The sequence below is a fragment of the Miniopterus schreibersii genome, assembly GCF_964146895.1.
Source record: "Miniopterus schreibersii genome assembly, chromosome: 19".
Lineage (NCBI taxonomy): Eukaryota > Metazoa > Chordata > Mammalia > Chiroptera > Miniopteridae > Miniopterus > Miniopterus schreibersii.
Window position 1 is genome coordinate 4,358,826 of NC_138119.1, and position 17,312 is coordinate 4,376,137.

A 17,312-nucleotide genomic window follows, 5' to 3' on the forward strand; every position below is an offset into this window, starting at 1 on the left:
TAGTTCTCTCTCCTATTTTACTAAAAGCGCTGAGAGTCAAATGGATTTTATCCAAGGCGGCTGGTTTTGAAGTTTCTGATGTCCCAAATGCATCCCGCAGACAGGTCCTCTGATGAGGTTTTAGCAAGGACACCGACTGCGCGGGTGACAGCTTGGAGGGGCCCGTGAGGGGAAACCACTCTCCGCGGCGGCGGAGGTGAGGGAGCAATCTAGGGTTCGAGGCGAGAGGGGAGCTGAGGGGCTCGAAGCCGGCAGTGAGCTGAATAATACTTTACTGGATCCCCCTGGGGGGTGGCGGCAGGAAGGCCAGGGGGACATGGAGGGATCCACCCAGGCCAGGCAGGAAGGGGTGCTCTGCCTGAGAAAAATTTTAGAGCAAGAATAAAACTGTTTAAAAGTCAATCTGACTTTTCTTGTCACCATGGGCCACGAACTGTGAGCAATGTCAGTGATAAAACACCACCACCACCACCACCCAACGCAGGGACCACTCCCCCGTCCCTGCACTCCCGGGGCATCCGGTCCCGCAGGAAGCTACCTGGGAACTGAGACCAGGCGGCGGCCCTGGACTCGCCTGTCCGTCTAGCCGGGGACATAAAGCACAGACGTCAATCACCGCATCTCACAACATAATCTCTACAACTCCGTCCATCTCCCGCCGGCCCACAAAATCCAGGCTGGGGGCCCACCGGTCTCACGAGCCCTGACTGCACGTGGCCATCCCTGCTAAGGGCAGGGCAGCTATCATCCAGGTGACCCCAGGGAGCCCCCGCTGACCTGATCGGAGGGAGGGGTGGTCCTTCTATGTCGACACCGCTGTGCACACACCACATCCGCCGCCCTGAAAAGTCACGGGGCCGAAAGGGCACGGACACTTTGGCCGTCCCTGCCTTGTCCCCACGCTAGTAATGGGTGAACAAGGCAACAACGAAATAAGGCGACGGGTGTTATCTGTAAAGGCAGTTGTTCAAGGTGGGTGGTCGCAGCTGGGAGGAGAGGGCACGTCCGAGAATGAAAGCGAGGATGGGAAGGAGTGTGTTTTGGAGAAGGCTCCTGAGTCCCGCGCAAGGGGGTGGAATCCATGAGGCCTGGACACGCGCCCCTATTTCAAGCAGCTCAGTGGATCCCCGTGGCTCTCGACTTCCACTCGATCTCTCGTGCATCCACAGCACGATCATCATCGAGGCAGACTGGTCTCTCAGAGCAGGGAGCGGAGGCCTTTATCTCCCTGCTTTAAGGGGCACTTCAGGGTAGAGAACAAAGGCTTGCAGAAATCACCAGTTCTCCCTGCGCTTATAAAACCTGAATTATGGGGGAGATGATGCTAAGGGGGTCCCAGAGGGAAGAAAAGGAAAGAGCCAACCTTTGGCCAACCCGACCGAGGATGGGGGCAATGCCCCGGGTGGAGATGGAGACAGAGGGCTGTGGCTCCTGGGCACCAGGAGCGTCCCCGTGCTCTGTGGCTGTGCTGGGAGGCAGCTGGACAGCATAGGCTGCCTGGGCACCGAGGAAGGTCGGGCCCCGGGCCTCAGGCACCCTCCTGGTCAGACACTGCCCTGCCCCACAGGCAGGATGGGAACAGGCCGTCTTCCAAAGCCAAACTGGGGACAAGAGGCTCAAGGCTGGAATTAAGCTGATATGAAGAAAAATGTTAAGTGGCTTTCTTTTGTCCACTCCAAAACTGAAGGGCTGAAATTTCCACCAGCTGCCTTCTGCTGTGTCAGTCATTTTAGAGGCACTGGGACAGAGCTCAGGGTCCTTAAGATGGTCCAGCTACGCCCGGCTTCTCCCCCTGAGGCTGCTGCACCAACCGCCCAGCACACTGTCAGCACTCTTTAAGCACTTATCCACAGCCTTTTCAATACTGCAATTATCGCTGTGCATGACACTCTTCTACCATCATCTCAAGATAACTGGAAATACTTCACCTTAAAAAATAACACTAGCTAAAACTTACATAGCGCTGACCATGGGCAGGGTCCTGTTCCCAGAGCTTCAGGTATATTAACTCACTTACGCCTTGTGAAAATCCTATAAAGCGAATCTTATCATGACCCTCATTTCCAAGAGGAGGAAGTCAAGCCTCAGAGGGGTTAAGTGACTTGTGCAGTCACGGAGCTGGTAAACAGCAGAGACAGGATCTAAATCCAAGGCAGCCAAGCTCTGAAATCCACACACCATTAGTTTTCACAAAAGCATTACAAGCAAGACATGTGGGAGCCAGTAGCTTGCAGGGACCGCAGCATCGCCAGGGGCCTTGGGAGCCTGGAGACCGGGCCCTGCCTCTGCAGGTCCCGGCTCGCCTCCCACACCCGCCCAAATCATAAATCCTGAAGATGGTGGTGATGGCAACAGTGAGCGCCTATTAAGTGCATACGAAGAGCCAGGCACTGGGCTGATGCTCTCCAAATGTATTCTCTCAGTTAAGCCACACGCAGCAATTCTGGGGGGGTGGGTACCGACTGAACCCTACTCGAGAGGACAGGTGGAGGCAGGACAGGTGGACCAGCTTCCCAGGGCTGCGCTGCGAAGGGGCAGAGCTCAGCAGTGAGCTGGGCAAGGCCAGCTACAGAGCCTAATTTCCTGTTTGTTTGAATTTAAATCCAGTCTCGGTGTGGCCTCTTCTTTCTACCCTTAGTTCTAGCTCTGTTCAGCTAGTCTTCAGATGGCTCTCCGGGTCCACTGTTCTATAATTTAGTTGTAATTCTGATGTGGTGGTGGGAGGAGGTGAGCACTCTGCCATCTCGCAAAGCCTAAATGTTTAATCACTTGTATTGTCTTCCCTCCTACACACTGCACTGCGAGCATGCCTGTCACAGGGCAACAATGCAGGACATACAATCCAGCAAGGTCTCCAGATCTGCCTGGGAAATTAGATGCAATTTTTACACCAAATGGTGTAAACAGATTTATTAAAAGGAGCACTACAGTCATTGAGGATGGAGACCCCTGGCTGACAACGGTTTATGTTATGATTATACCCACAGAGATTGGGACCAACAATAAAACACGAGATGGGAAAACATGATCATCTATAAATCACTGAAAATGCCAAAGTCATGCCCAACCCTGTATCTTACACAAACCCTAATGAAGACATTAAGGGGAAAGGCCGTGCGTATAAAGAACAAACAGAGCAGCATTGATTCCATTAGTTTGGGGTCATTTCCTGATGTTTGGCTATGATTTTATTACCTAATCCTATTAAAAGCAAAGTGAAGACGGACTAATGAGGGATCTAGCATGAGCTTCCTTCCTTGCCGTGACCTGAGGTCAGCAGGTGCTCCAGGGGCCATGGACCTGCCTACTGACTCCCCCTTGCAGACTGGGGCCCTTCAGAAAAGCCCTGCCAGGGCTGACCAGTCTCCTCTCGGGTCATCCTCACCCAGGACCCGGACATTCGTGCAATTACAAAACTGCCCTTGCCTGGACGCCCTGGCATCAAGGTCAGATGCCTCCTTCCTCTGGGTGAGCGGTTCAAGCGCTGCTTCTTCCGCGCTCTGCAGAAGGGTCCCCTACAGCCGACACCTCACTTCCTCCCCCGAGCGCCGGGCACGGCCCACGCCTGAGGCCAGCCCAGCCACGACACGAATCTCTGGGCAAAGTACACTCGTTTAGTGCATATGCCCCCCTGTGTCTCCCAAATTAGTTAAAAACAAGTCATGCTTTCACTGGTTCAATTTTCTAAGTTTTTATAAAACTGTGGTTAAAAGCTCAGCTTCAATTGTGTTTGTAACTTACGTGAACTCGGGCACCTGCCTTAAACTCTCAGGGCAGCTCTCCCATCTGTAAAATGGGCATATCTACCTCACAGGTTTTCCTGTGAGGATTAAAAATAAACGTATTCTTCCTAGCGCATGGATGAATATCACCCTAGCATTCACCCCATGGTTACTTCACCAACGTGCCAATGAGCGTGTTAACTCATAGATAAGAATTTAAAGTTGCCGCACATGTACATGAAACACACAGCATGAGAGATGAGCAGAGAAACTCAGAGCAAGGTCCCAGAACCTGTGCTTGTGCAAACTGGAAAAGATGTGAGTGACCGTTCTAGAAAAATCTCTCTAAAGAATGTAGGTGGTTCAGGAAGAATTTCTAAGGCTGCATATTAATTTTTTTTTTCCAGCGAAGCCTACCATTGGGGTGGCTATGCATTAAGTGGAATTTCTGGCTTCTAGCTAGCCGTGTTATTACAGGAGCGCCCTGGAGCAGTTGGCTCCCAAGCTACTCATCGCCACGTGTTCACTCAAATTGTCTCCAACTCTTTTGCAATCAGGGTGCAGGGCTCCGGGTTTTTGAGGGATCAGTGCTGACTATGCAGAGAACGTCCCCAAGGGGAAAAGTCAAGAGCTGATAAGAAGATCAAGAAGATCACAGGGAACAAAGGAAGACAGGTTAAGTCAGTGTTCTCTGAAACTGAAGACAGAAAAATTCTTGCTTACACTTTTATTCTTCACGTTATAAAACCCTCCTGCTTGGCTACTTGGCTCAACCTCTTCTTTCCTGACTATTTTAACTTAAAAAGTAAAACTAAACCTGGCTCTGTGTCCTTATAATCTCTTCTTTATTTTTTACTTCTAATATTCTTTATTTATGAGGGACAAAAAGAGCCACCCCACTACTGTTGCTGGTCACTCCTTCTGCCTGTCTTCTGTGGTTTTCCAAAACCTCACAGCTGCACCGTCTACCATGACCTCAAAATTTTTTGTTCTTCTTTTGGCTTTTAACGATGTTTCCAACAGCAGGGGCCACAGAAGCGAACAAGAAAGGGTGTGTCTTCTAATAGAGAGAAGTAGGAAATCAGCACGTTTTCTGACCCAAGGGCCTGAAAATGTCACCATGGATGCATTCCTACCTCTGACACTTGGAAGCCAACAGATTACAGACAAAAGTAGACAGGAGCTACCTTTATTGCACATTGATTTATTTTCTATTTATGATCATTTCAATTGGTGCATCTGTTTTCTCACACGTTTGTTACTCCTTTCTTTTTTTTAAGATTGTCATCACTTTCATCTACTGGCTAAAGTGCCATATTATTCATTAATTTTTCTTATTTGTAAATAATTTTTAAAATTAGGAGATGGGGAAAAAAGATGTAAAGACTCAGGTACAAAAAAAAAAAAAAAAAGAGCAGTGAAATTTCCAGTAAATGGTAATTTTGGAAAAAACTACATAGAGACTGTAATAACTATATGGCTGACCTAAAATTCCACCAAAACAGCTAATCAGCCACATAATTCTAACACTGAGAGGCTGAGATATATGAAAATGATGAAGATTCCACAACGCAGTATTTATTTTTACCTTATGACACCAGTTTGTATGTCATGACTAGGTTCGGTTTTCTATCTTGATTAGAGCATTAGCTCATTTGTGCCAATTGGTAATCTTGTGATGTAGCTAAGGCAACTATCTCTACCTTCATTTTATATGGTTGGGAGGGCAGGAGGGGGCTGAGGCTATTAACTTGCCCAAAGATTTACACAGAAGCCTGGACTGAAACCCATGCTTTCAAACTTCAAGCCCATACTGCTTCCTACCTGTAAGATACGAATTTCCGTCAATGCCTGTTACTGGCAAGTTACCCTGTACCAAGCACATCTCTGCATATTATGACCACATAGGCAGGAAGTAGCTGAGCCAGGAATCTGTATCTAGTTTCCTCTGGTTCAGGCACCCAAACTCAACCAGTACACTTCACTGCAATATTACTCTGCATGGGCATTCTCAGAGCAAGTTAAATTTACATAACATTCTCACAAACCGAATCACAGCCAAATTAAAACTTTTTCAGATAAAGATAAAAAATAGAAAAACAGGGGAGGTTTTTTTTGCCTTTCAGAAATGTTATTGATAAAAATTGGCAAGAGACATGAAGTATGTTTGTTCTTGTGCTCCGATGATGATTAATGAACTCTTTTTTGGAGAGGCAAGATCTGCACTTGGCATTAATATTATAAACTTTTCTCATCCCAGTGGCTTCTCTTTAGGTGGGAAAAGCCGTTACATAAGGCAGTGATTAATGAGATGCCCCAAATGTTGATTTAGTCCCAGATAGAGATCTTTTTCTCTCAAATCTAGATGCTTCACCAAAATTAATTTTAGGTCACACTACAAATATGAATAAAGTGCCAATTCAAGTTGAAAATACATCATATGCTCAACGTGAGTCCATATGCTTTTTTCCCAATTTCTTCCTGTTTTGCTAGGGAAAAAACATCCTGGAACAGTCAGATTCCAAGAAGGTGTTGCCATTTCATTTTTTCAAAACCGTTGGCCAGATTCTGTTCTTGGATGCCGCTTGAATTTAAATGGAAGATACATAACTTTTTAAAATATGGGATCCCCAAAGCATAGCATTACATGTTTTAAATGGCAAGTTTCTTCCTCTGGGAGTTCAAAGCTATAATATTAGCAATATAATAGCAGGTGGTGGTGGAGAAATATAGGAATGTTTTCATTTTTCATCCATCTCATCCTGTCCATGTGCTCTAAAGAAACTGAAAGAGAATTCTCAGTCTCAAGAAGGGAAGTTCTGCCCTGAACTCAAGATATCCTGTGATTCTCCTTGGGGCCGCTTAAGATAACAGGAAGCCACCAACAAAGCTGTTGGTATCTGGACATGCAAAGACACACTCCCTGAACAGGTCATCAAGAGCAATATGCCAGGTAGGACACCAAAGCTGTATTCTACCTGCTTACAACTGGCTTCCGCAGGAAAGACTATATATATTAAACACCTAATTTTTTTTTAATTTCAGAAAGAGTTAGGGAGAGCGGGGGAGAGAGAGAGAGAAACATCTATCCGCTGCCTCCTGCAGCCCCCTACTGGGGATTGAGCCTGAAACCCAGGCATGTGCCCTGAACAGGACGACACTCAACCCGAGCCACACACCGGCTGGGCAAACACCTAATGTTTTCATGGCAACATATAAAACTTCTTAGATGAAAGCTGTAAAACACAGAATTTGCTTTGCAAATGAGGACACACCTATACAGCATCTCTCAAATAAAACAGAAGTTGAAATTTTCTTATTTTGATTAAAAAAAAAAAAAATTGTTAAAACTACAAATCTTTTAAAATAAGAGGTCTAGTCTCGGCTCCAGGAGTAGTTGCACAAATTAAGACCAGAAGAGACTGGTGAAATTAAGGAAGTAGGTCCTGCATGCAGCACTGCCAACATTTTACCCGGTAATCACGGGCTGCTTCCCACCAGGAGCATCCCGGTGCCCATCTCTGGGCGCCCACCCTGCCCTGCCCCCGGCCGAGGCACCTGAGAGAGGAAAGGCAGCTGGGCAAGGCGTGGGCGCGCCGCCGGGCGACGGCAGGAGGCCTGTGCACTCGGGGCGACAGCAGGAGGCCTGTGCACCCCGGGCGACGGCAGGAGGCCTGTGCACCCCGGGCGACGGCAGGAGGCCTGTGCACTCGGGGCGAGGCCTGGGCGGAGAGGGCACCTCCGGAGCCAGCAGGGCGCGGGCGAGCGTGGCCACGCGCCTTTCCGAAATCTGTCGTCGTGGCAAAGGGACTGAGAGAGGCCGTCCTGTTAATAACCACAGGAGGGTCAACAGCCGTTGTGCAAAACTCGCCGTATTGTCCGCAGCTTAATAGGGGCTTGGGATCAGCTCCGAGATTCTAGAAGCCGGAGCCGGCTCCCCAGGACGCCCGCACAGCTGGGTTTCCTCATCTCCCCGGCAGGAATCTCTATCACTGGGCTCTACTGCACCCGTGTTTTCAAGTTCATTCTTTCTATGTGAAATGTATTTTTACGCTTCTACAATTATGCTCCCGATATTTAGATTAGGATTTACGTGTGATGAGAAATTAGTTTTAGAGGTGACAGGAAAGACAAAAGTAGGTTTGACTGATTAATATGGAAACGGTGTAATCATCTATGGGTATGTTATTACTTATTTATTATAGACAAAAGCTCATTTACTAACGCCTTCAGCAACATACATCTGCCTCCTTAAAAAAGAAAAAGAAATCATGAAGTGTATTTTTAGATCAGTGATTTTGAAAACCCCAGGTTGGCATTTTTTCTCCCCAATGTTTTCTTATTTGGAAACTAAAAATATAAAATTTCTCTGTTGAGCAAATTGCCAATATGTTTGAAACCATCTCTGAAAGAAAGCAACACTTCCGTTTAGATCTGAAAGGAGTTTTTCAATCCCTTGAAATTAAAACATTAAAGAAAACTGAAATACAATACCATAAACCAGCATAGCAAAATTTTTGTTTATATAAATGAAACCACATGTGGATGACCCAGCTTAAAAGCAACTGGAGCCCACACCTGCTTTTGTGTTTCCCAATTCCTTTTGTGTCCACACTACACAATCACATTTCTTATATGTTTATCAGACTATTCGCTCATTGTTTTCACGACAATGTGCCACACCATAGTGAATCAGGATCTAAAACAGTATTTGTAATATTAAAATATCTTAATATGTACACTCATGTGCATAAATCAAGACCTGAGCCTGTGTCTCCTTCCTTGGGCGGAATATAAATTCCTTGCCGAGAGGGGCCGTGTTTTGTAATTAATGACATTGCTGGCGCACGCTGCTCTATAAGACACAAGGTTGGGATGAAAGAGGGATCTCCCGCGTTCCTTTCTTCCTGCAGGAACAAAGGGAATGGCATTTCTACCAGCCCGCCCGCCTGGGGAGACAGCGGCCCTCTTGGAAGGGGGCTCCGTTGAGAAACGGTCAGACGTCGCCTCTGCGAATGAGACAGGCCTTCCAGGCCACCTTGCTCTTTGCAATCAAGGGCCCCACGATGAGCACTGAGAAAGACCTCTTATCAGTGCACCCATTATCTGCCCACTTGCTATTCAAGGTTATCACAAATCGCACGCGCTGTAACCTAAGGTCAGAAGGAGATGAGGCACCCGAACATTTATTTCCCTCTACTTCATCTAATCTCAAGGAAACACAACACAGAACAATGAACAACTGAATGGAACAATTTGCCGGAATGTTTTAAATGCGAGGGACTGTGGACTCGAATGCAAGATGCCATGTGTCCCGCAAATGTAAGACGATTTTGCAATTGTCTAAAGCATGGACTTGATGAGAAAAAGGCATATCCCGCTATACAGATGTGCCACATGCAAACTGAATCTCGTATCGCCTGTCCTTAGACAGAAGGACACTTTTAAAGCTCAGTATTAAAATTTAATTGGTAGCTCTGACCTTGAGTGCCACTTTAGGGGAAAAATATTATACCGGTACTCAGATTTCCTTGAGATTTATGATCTCATGCGCTTGAAAAGGGCCCAGCACCTCCGTGTTCCTGAAATAATTGATCTGTCTCTCCTAAGTGCTATTTTCCTGAATCTAGCATCTGATGTCTCAGGAAGAGAAGTACAAGCTGATGAAAATACCTCGCTATATTTAAAAACTCCAAAAGAGCTACCGGAATATGCATCTAACACATCATTACATTTATAAAACAGTCAAGATCGTAAACTGGTAAACTTCTTAGCACACAACAGAAGACAAGAGAATATAAACTAAACTGCAAAGCCATGTGCAAGTATTAATTACAAAGATTCACCACCATTATTAATAAAGAGTGAACACTTTAAATGTGCCGACATGCCCCATGGCAAACCTACAGCTCATATCTTTCTTGGTTTGAAAAGGACTCCACAATATGCTCTGTATGTTTTCAAACTCAGCAGTTACAAACACTACTAACTGCACCAAAAACTCTGGCCACGTGGCTCGGGGGTTGAGCGCCGACCCATGAACCGGGAGGTCACAGTTCGATTCCTAGTCAGGGCACAAGCCGGGTTGCGGGCTCGATCCCCGGCGAGGGGCGTGCGGAGGCAGCTGACCAGTGACTCCCTCATCACTGATGACTCTCTCTCGCTCTCCTTCTCCCTTCCTCTCTCTGAAATCAACAAAAACTTTTTTTTTCAAGATAAGCAAAATATCACAGAGGAGCCTCTGTGACATTGAGGAGCCTGCAGCGCAGAAAGGACACAAAGGGCCAAGGTCAACTGCAAGTGGACAGCTAGGCTGGGTCGGCAGCCCAGGCAACGTGGCCCCGAGCCACGCTTCTGACAACCAGCGGCCGCATGTTGCGTGAGTGCAGGGGCCCGCTCCGCGAGCGCCAAGAACCAGACGGCGAGCGGGCCGCCGCACGCAGGAAAAGCTAGTCATTCGCTGATTCGCTTGGGAAGATCTGGACGTGCAAGTTCTTTTTCCACAACAGAAGGTCTCCAGAGAAGACACATCACTCACCCTGGTACGTGGCTCTGAAAACTGGGATCTGATGAAGTGGTTCCATCTGATGCCCCCCAAACTGTTTAACTGCTTTTCTCTACAACACCCCGAGTGAGGCCCTGGAGAGCAGTCGTGTATCAGCACTGGGGAGAAGTCAACTAAATTAGCTGGAAGGAAAATTTAAAGGAACGCCACGGGGAAAGCTCTCACAGAAGATAATGCCCGTGGAAGCAGTCTGTCCGAGCGGAGGAAGCCTCGGCGTCACTGGTCCCGTCTGAACGTCCTGGGAGTGCGGCATCTCACACCGCTGTGGGGACCACCGAACAAGTCGCACGGTGGTCATGGGGAGTGAGACCATCATCGAGCAGGGTTAACGCTAACACGGTGGTGCGACTTGCGAGAGAAAGAGGCGAAGATACCAAAGACAACCAACTCCAGACGCACACACAACTCCAGGCTAACGTCAAAAGCCACCTACAGGGAGCAACGGCTGTTATCACATCAGGGGCTACAACAGGAAAGACCATCAACTACTTGCTTTTTTCAGAACTGTGGGAAAACGAGAACACACTCATATATTTATTATACTTACTGGAAAGATCTCTCAATAGACAGACAGACAGACAGAAGTATAGATGTATAAAATTACAAACATAACATATAATACCACTTCTTCTGCATTTCTGAGTTCATTCTCCATAAAGTCTTTCGTGATTTCTGGACAAACTGGAATATCAGGAGAGTGACACCTATACAAAGCCATTGCCCTTAGGATAAACTACTTTATTATGGGCCCACTTTCTCATGTTTATAATCCGTGAATTCACAATGTCTCCTTTCAAATAATCTAAGGGCTCCTAACACGTGTGCTTATAAAGTAAATTGTTAACAGTCAAATGCACTTCCCTGTTTGGGGGACAGGGGGGTGGATTAAACAAAAATGCCCATAGAAGAGAAAATATTTTTAAAATAACATTTATAAAGGTTAGATAATTTTTTGAAACAGAAATACTGTGACTCACAAAAATAAGAAAAAAATTAAAATGCTCACAGCCATACACTCCTACCAAACAGAATAGAAGTTACTTCTAAATATGACTGCAGAATCCTTTGCAGAGGGCACTGTCTTGGGGAAGTCAGAACTATTACAAAGTCAACCAGAACCCTTCTTTCTTTTTTTAATGGCCTTGATTTTGTGCTGAGGTTAAAAGAGTGAAACGGATCTCAGCAAGCAAGCGAGGCGATTTCTAGCCAGAGGCAACAAAGCTCTGTAAATCTTTTCGCACAGCTCTGAGCTGGCGTGGCTACCAGGGGCGTGGCTTCAGTTAGCAGTCAGAAAGCTCTGAACACCGAACTTGACAACCAGGCGAGCGCCCTCGACGGTGCAAACACCAAACCCATAATCCGGATCCTGTTCCAGCAAGACCGCGTTTCATGCCCCACCTGAGTGACTAGCCAGTTCTAGAGCTGGACTCCTTCAGCCTTGAATGCCCTTCACCCACAATATGACCACGGACGGAACAAATCTTTGGTAATTACACTGTGGAAGGCATTGCTCAATGGGCAACCAAGTAACTGCCCTAAAATAACGACAGGGCAGGCCTCCCGCTGTGAAATGGAAAACAGCTCTGCGCTCCCTGCGGACTAAGTCCTCCCATGACACAGTTTACCCAAGGCATGAGGGAAGGTGCTGTTCCAAATGGGGAGGGGACCGAAGCTGTCTGGTTTATGAGCCCCGCCCACCATCCAGGTAGAAAATGCTCCTGTTTAAGCACCAGTCTGCTGGTGGGTTTTCCTTCCAGATTCGGGAGGGCGCAGGGGACGTGGGCTGGACGTGGGAGCATTCACCAGGCGCCCGAGGCTGTTCAGTAAAGCAAATAACCAGCTCAGCCGCTGGTGGGGAAAGAGTGGAGCTGCCGGTTACACGCCATGTGACCCTGTCCTAGGCGCCACTGTCGGGTAAATGATTGACACACGAGACTGTTGACTCCTGGTCACACATTATATACCGAACCACGAGGAACAAAGGCCAGTACTCCGCCTGGCTTTCTACAGCAACCCCCATATCCTGTCCCGGTCGCTTCACCAAGTCATAACCACGACGCACGGCCAGAGACACACCTGGATCCACCGGCCTGGGGGTCCTTCGCAGCCCATTGGTCCGTTTCTGTGCAGAAAGATAAAAGAAAGGTTTTGTATTAGGAAAGTGTGTTACTCTGTAAAGAATCTAATAAACACTGTAAAACCTTAAATAAATAAATAGTTATGTTGAATCTCGATGGTGGATATCTAGAGGTTCATGATGCTAATATCTCAAATGTATATTTAAAATTTTTAATTAAAATTTTTAATTGAATAAATTGGGGGTTTTTTAAGTATATTACTTGTGACACTTTGGAAGGCCAATGAACACTGTACTTTTTCCATTAAAAAATATGACTACATTGGATTCAAACACTGGGTTCTAAAGTTTGTTTTTATCATTTAACCTTTTTGTTTCTCTATTAAGTCTTCCACTTAAGCCCATTCCATTTGCTTAGTACGTGGTAACAACAGGGAAAGAAGTATCTTTCCTTTTGCCATCTCTGGGTGTTATTGCTCATTTTTTTGAAGTCATAATTATGAGAGCAAAGCCCAGGCAGACTGGCTTGGTTGGAAAATGCTCCCGGCAAAGACATATGATCTCCAGAACTCTAATTCGGCTCTTTCTGAGCCTGACAGGCCAGAGACTGGAGACGATGTACCTCCAAACAAAGACCTGTAGCTCTGAAGTTAGCAAACCCCCAAAGGGGAATGGTATTTTAACTGCGGAGCAGTTGTATCTTAATTCTTTAAGAAATAAACCAGGCATGCAGTTGGTGAACCATAGCAGCCAATTCTTACTACAGAAAAGGAACCCATAAGAAAAACTGTGCATTACAAAAATTACACATGAGACGCAAAACGAAAGAGATTTTAAAGCTTTGAAAACGCACGGTCACAAGTTCGGTTTCATATTAAATTCATTACCGCCTAATAACTATGGTAATCTCACTAATTAAAAAGGACTTGACTTTCACTTTTTATTGCACAGCTGGGTGGAATGCTGCGTCTGTAACGACTGTATCACTCAGACGTTCACAACAGTAGTTTTCTTCTGCTGTGTGTCGGGGTCTGCGCCTGTGTGCAGAGCACCCCTGGCTCTGCTCAGCACACATTACCCAGCGGCTCCTCTTTGGGTTCCTCCTGTCATTTCCTTTCACAAGTTACACGGGGGAAATGGGCTCTTACAGATTCCAAAGGGCCTCCAAGCAGACAGTCAGGGTTTTCAGGTGAAAGCAAATTGGAGAAATCTTTTAAATATAATTTTTGTTTTTCACCCCACTCCTTTCACAGTGGATTTGTAAAAGGGCCAACAGGATCGTGAAAATCAGCACGGAAGCTACAGTGAAGGAGATGGACATCTGTACGGGAAAGACGAGTGACAGGGAGAGCCGCTGTGAGGGAGGAGAGGACGCAGGTCTGGCCCCCTGGCAGACCAGGGACGACAGGAGATGGGCACGTGGTGAGTCACAGCTCACGGTGATCACTCACCGAAAACTGCTTTCAAAGAAAAACACTTTTCTACCTAAAATTTTATTAGAAAGTCTTGGAGCTCTCTCTATAGAGGACAATGAACACATCTGACAATATTTTCCATATAATGACGGGTATTTTGTTATTTCTTTCCTACATAGCCCTCCGTCTTCTTAACGTGCAATAGAAACTGTCTTCCTGCTGCTCTTCCACCATCTACTCTCAAAGTGCTTGGAAGGCCAAAAAAAAGGGAGTTCAACCTTTGGGCTTACTCCTAGAATCCCTAAATTAAATACTATTTTAAAACTATAAACTTAGAACGTCAAAAAGAACAGTTGAGTTCAAGGGCAACTCCATATTACCTTAGAAGTTACGATAGAAACAGGGAACATGGGGCAGTTTTTAAGAGTATGAATTGTAGCATGAGACTGTTCAAGCTCAAATTCAGAACGTCACACACCTGTCCGGGAATTAATTAACGTCTTTGTGCCTGTCTGGATCCCCAATGTCCAATGGGGGTTGTATCCTAACAGCACCTACTTCACAGCGTTTGTGGTAAAAAGTAAATGAGTTAATTTATGTTAAGTGCTTGGAACCATTCCTGACACACTGTAAGGATTATTAAGTGAGAGTTTATTATTATTATTATTATTATTATTATTATTATTGTCGTTAACTTCATGGTGCTTTGAATGTTTAAATTCACATAAAGGACAAATTCCTCTACTAAGTCATTGCCCTGCTGCTTATGTTTTAGCTTCTTCCTCCAGAAAGTCATTGAAAAACAGTGACCCTGAGAACGGAAACTTCTCTACAGCAAGACTGGGCATGGAACAAACCATGATCCGGTTTAAAAAAAAAGGGGGGGGGAGTTTCAGCTACTTAGAGCAAGTGCATTTGGAGAGTTTGAGATTTATTACACTTAAAAAGCACCTAAAATGTATTTTTATATTATATAATATCTGGAAATGTTTATGAACATACATAAAAATGTTTGGAACGTATTTAAACATATTCCCCTCCCCTATCTATAGTCTCAAAAACCTGGGACAGAGCCAGATGAGACCTTGTCCCCAGCTGGGGCTGTTGGGCACATGCAATGGGCACCCCTGGGAGCTCGGGTGCAGCCCCAGGAGGTCAAGAGTCAGCCGTCAGAACCTTCTCCAGCTCCTCTGATCTACCTAGAAGGGGGGTGAACAGAACAGCAACAAAAGAACCTAATTTTACTTCTCGACTCATTACCTACCACCTTGTCTTTCTCTGAAAGGAATACCTTGATCGTCTAAGAATCTCTCTTCCTGCCTCTTTTGGGACAAACCTAATTCTCTCTGTTGATTTTACCAACAAAACAAGCCCAGGTTCATTTGCTCTATGGAACTGGCTTTGGTTCCTCTACCTGTTTTAAAGGTAGCAAGCCCTGTGTGAAGGAACAGATTTAAAGCAGATGTGTATTAAACAGGTATATGCAGCGATGGCCTCGCTTCCTGGAGCCGGGGGTGGCCTCTGAAGGTCCCCTCTACAATGGGACGGGAGGTGGACATCCCAGGGGCGGGTAAGGGGACCCATGGGTCTTGTGGCTACTGAAAGCTGACTCACCTTGACAATGAAGGAAAACATTAAAAATAAAAAGTTCACAATCGTGGCTATGGAACAGGGAACAGAACAGGACCACAAACTGGTACATGGAGAGAGGAAAGATCTTCGAGAGGGGCAGGCAATAAAAATTCCAGAGCCTGCAGAAGCCTTCATGGCTTAGTCCCGGGAAGAGGCCTGAACATCATAGAAGCACCTGCCTGGAGCATGAAAGCACCGTCCCCACAGTCTCAGTGGGGAGCAGGGAGTGAACGACGGGCCCTGAAGTCCGCTGGCTCCGGCCCTCCCTTACACCCAGCCGAGGTTTCCAGAGAAACAGGCCAGTGTAAGAGCAGCTCGCTAGAATTACCCATCCGAAGTAGAGATCATTAGCAGGATCACACATGAAATGAAAATTATTACACTTATTATATATTCAAAGGTTCATAAGCAGGTCGCCCAAACACTGATTTTAAAAAATCAATGTGAAAATGAATTCCTCATGTGTAACTTTTAACAGTAAAAAAAAAAAAAAAAAAATGCCTGGGGAGAATTATTGACGATCGTGTGAAAATTACCAACCACGTCTCATTAGCACACTTTCTTTCACCCACTTCACATAACTTAAATAAAATCAAGTGAAATCCTCTTCCCTGGGGGAAAGATGGTCTGTACCTTAGAGGACCGATGGGAAGTAACGCTGCGGGAAGTTCAGAGCTCTACAAGGAAACCTGTCTCAGCGACCTAGGGACAGCACAGGAGGAAGAACACGGAGGCCTTACTCTCCATGACCTTCACGGGGGCTTCTAGAACAGTCCCTACAGTCCTGATGGGGAAAAATCCTACCTGTCGACTAAGCACTACAAGAAATGTCACAGGCATTTATTTCAGCCCTAGAGAAACCTGTGTGGCCTAAGTTAAAATTATTATCTTGTTACACATTCCCTGGATCTAGATTCTGAAATACAGCCCACTGATACCCTGAGGAGGGGCATGTGAATTTCCTCATAGCACACTCTTGATATCCGAGGTGGAAAAAATGACGTGCTCGCACACACCAAAAAAAAAAAAAAAAGATAGAAAAAAGACTTACCTCCTGTTTGAAAATCTTGCCTTGCTTTTCATTTTTACCAACTATAGAAACACCAGCCTATCAAACGCATACTAAACATTACGCTGCTCTTAATGAGACATAATTATGTGTTAAAATATAATTTGGCGCAGAATGTCTATCATTGTTACTCTAAAATTCTCAGATAGCTGTCCCTTAGGTTCACCTAATATCACGCATATTTTATATTTTAATTGTCTGTGCTCTGACATTGTTTGGGGGGAGGTTGGGTAAGAAAGCTGTTACTTTTGGTTGAAGGCCAAGGCAATGGTTGCCTGGAACCGGCCCACAGTTTTAGTTCTTTCTTATTTTTTAAAAAATAACTTTATTCTAAGAGGTGACAGGGACACCATACTTCTAAGCCATTAGACATTAGACTCTGTGTTAAACCAAAGGGAATTTGTTATCAGATCTTGATTTGATCAATAAGACATGATACGAATCGTGGTCGTGTTCAAATGTAAAAGCCCTGGAAACAGGAAACAGTCTTAGATGAACGACGTCAGCACGTCTCCTGACGGCCACAGGTCTGCCAGCTTCCCGGGAGGAGGGCCACCCTTCCTTCTGCACGCACAGGATGAAAGCCGCTCTTTCCAGGGACCTGCTCCCGAGGCACTGCGTTTCCAGCACCTCGGGGTTCTGTGGAATTCTGCAGCCGAGAATTCAGGAAACGGACCCCCATATTAATGCCACATCACTGCCACGATACTTATTTGAGACTTACCTGAATCTCTAAGGTTCTGGAAGTTCCATTTCACGCACCAAGTTAAGCCTAAAGAGTCATGTTTTCCCTCTACTTAAGACCTTCCCAAGGTGGCTGTAAAAATACCTC

At 45.9% G+C, this 17,312-nt stretch overlaps 1 protein-coding gene across 1 annotated transcript in view; it reads right to left on the reverse strand.

Annotated features, from left to right (window-relative positions):
- VAV3 (vav guanine nucleotide exchange factor 3) overlaps window positions 1-17,312 on the reverse strand; it is a 157,829-nt gene that overhangs the window by 38,665 nt on the left and 101,852 nt on the right. The window contains exon 19 of the mRNA XM_081120315.1: window positions 12,364-12,409. Coding sequence (XP_080976441.1) covers window positions 12,364-12,409 — 46 coding nt within the window. The remainder of the gene's footprint in view (window positions 1-12,363; window positions 12,410-17,312) is intronic.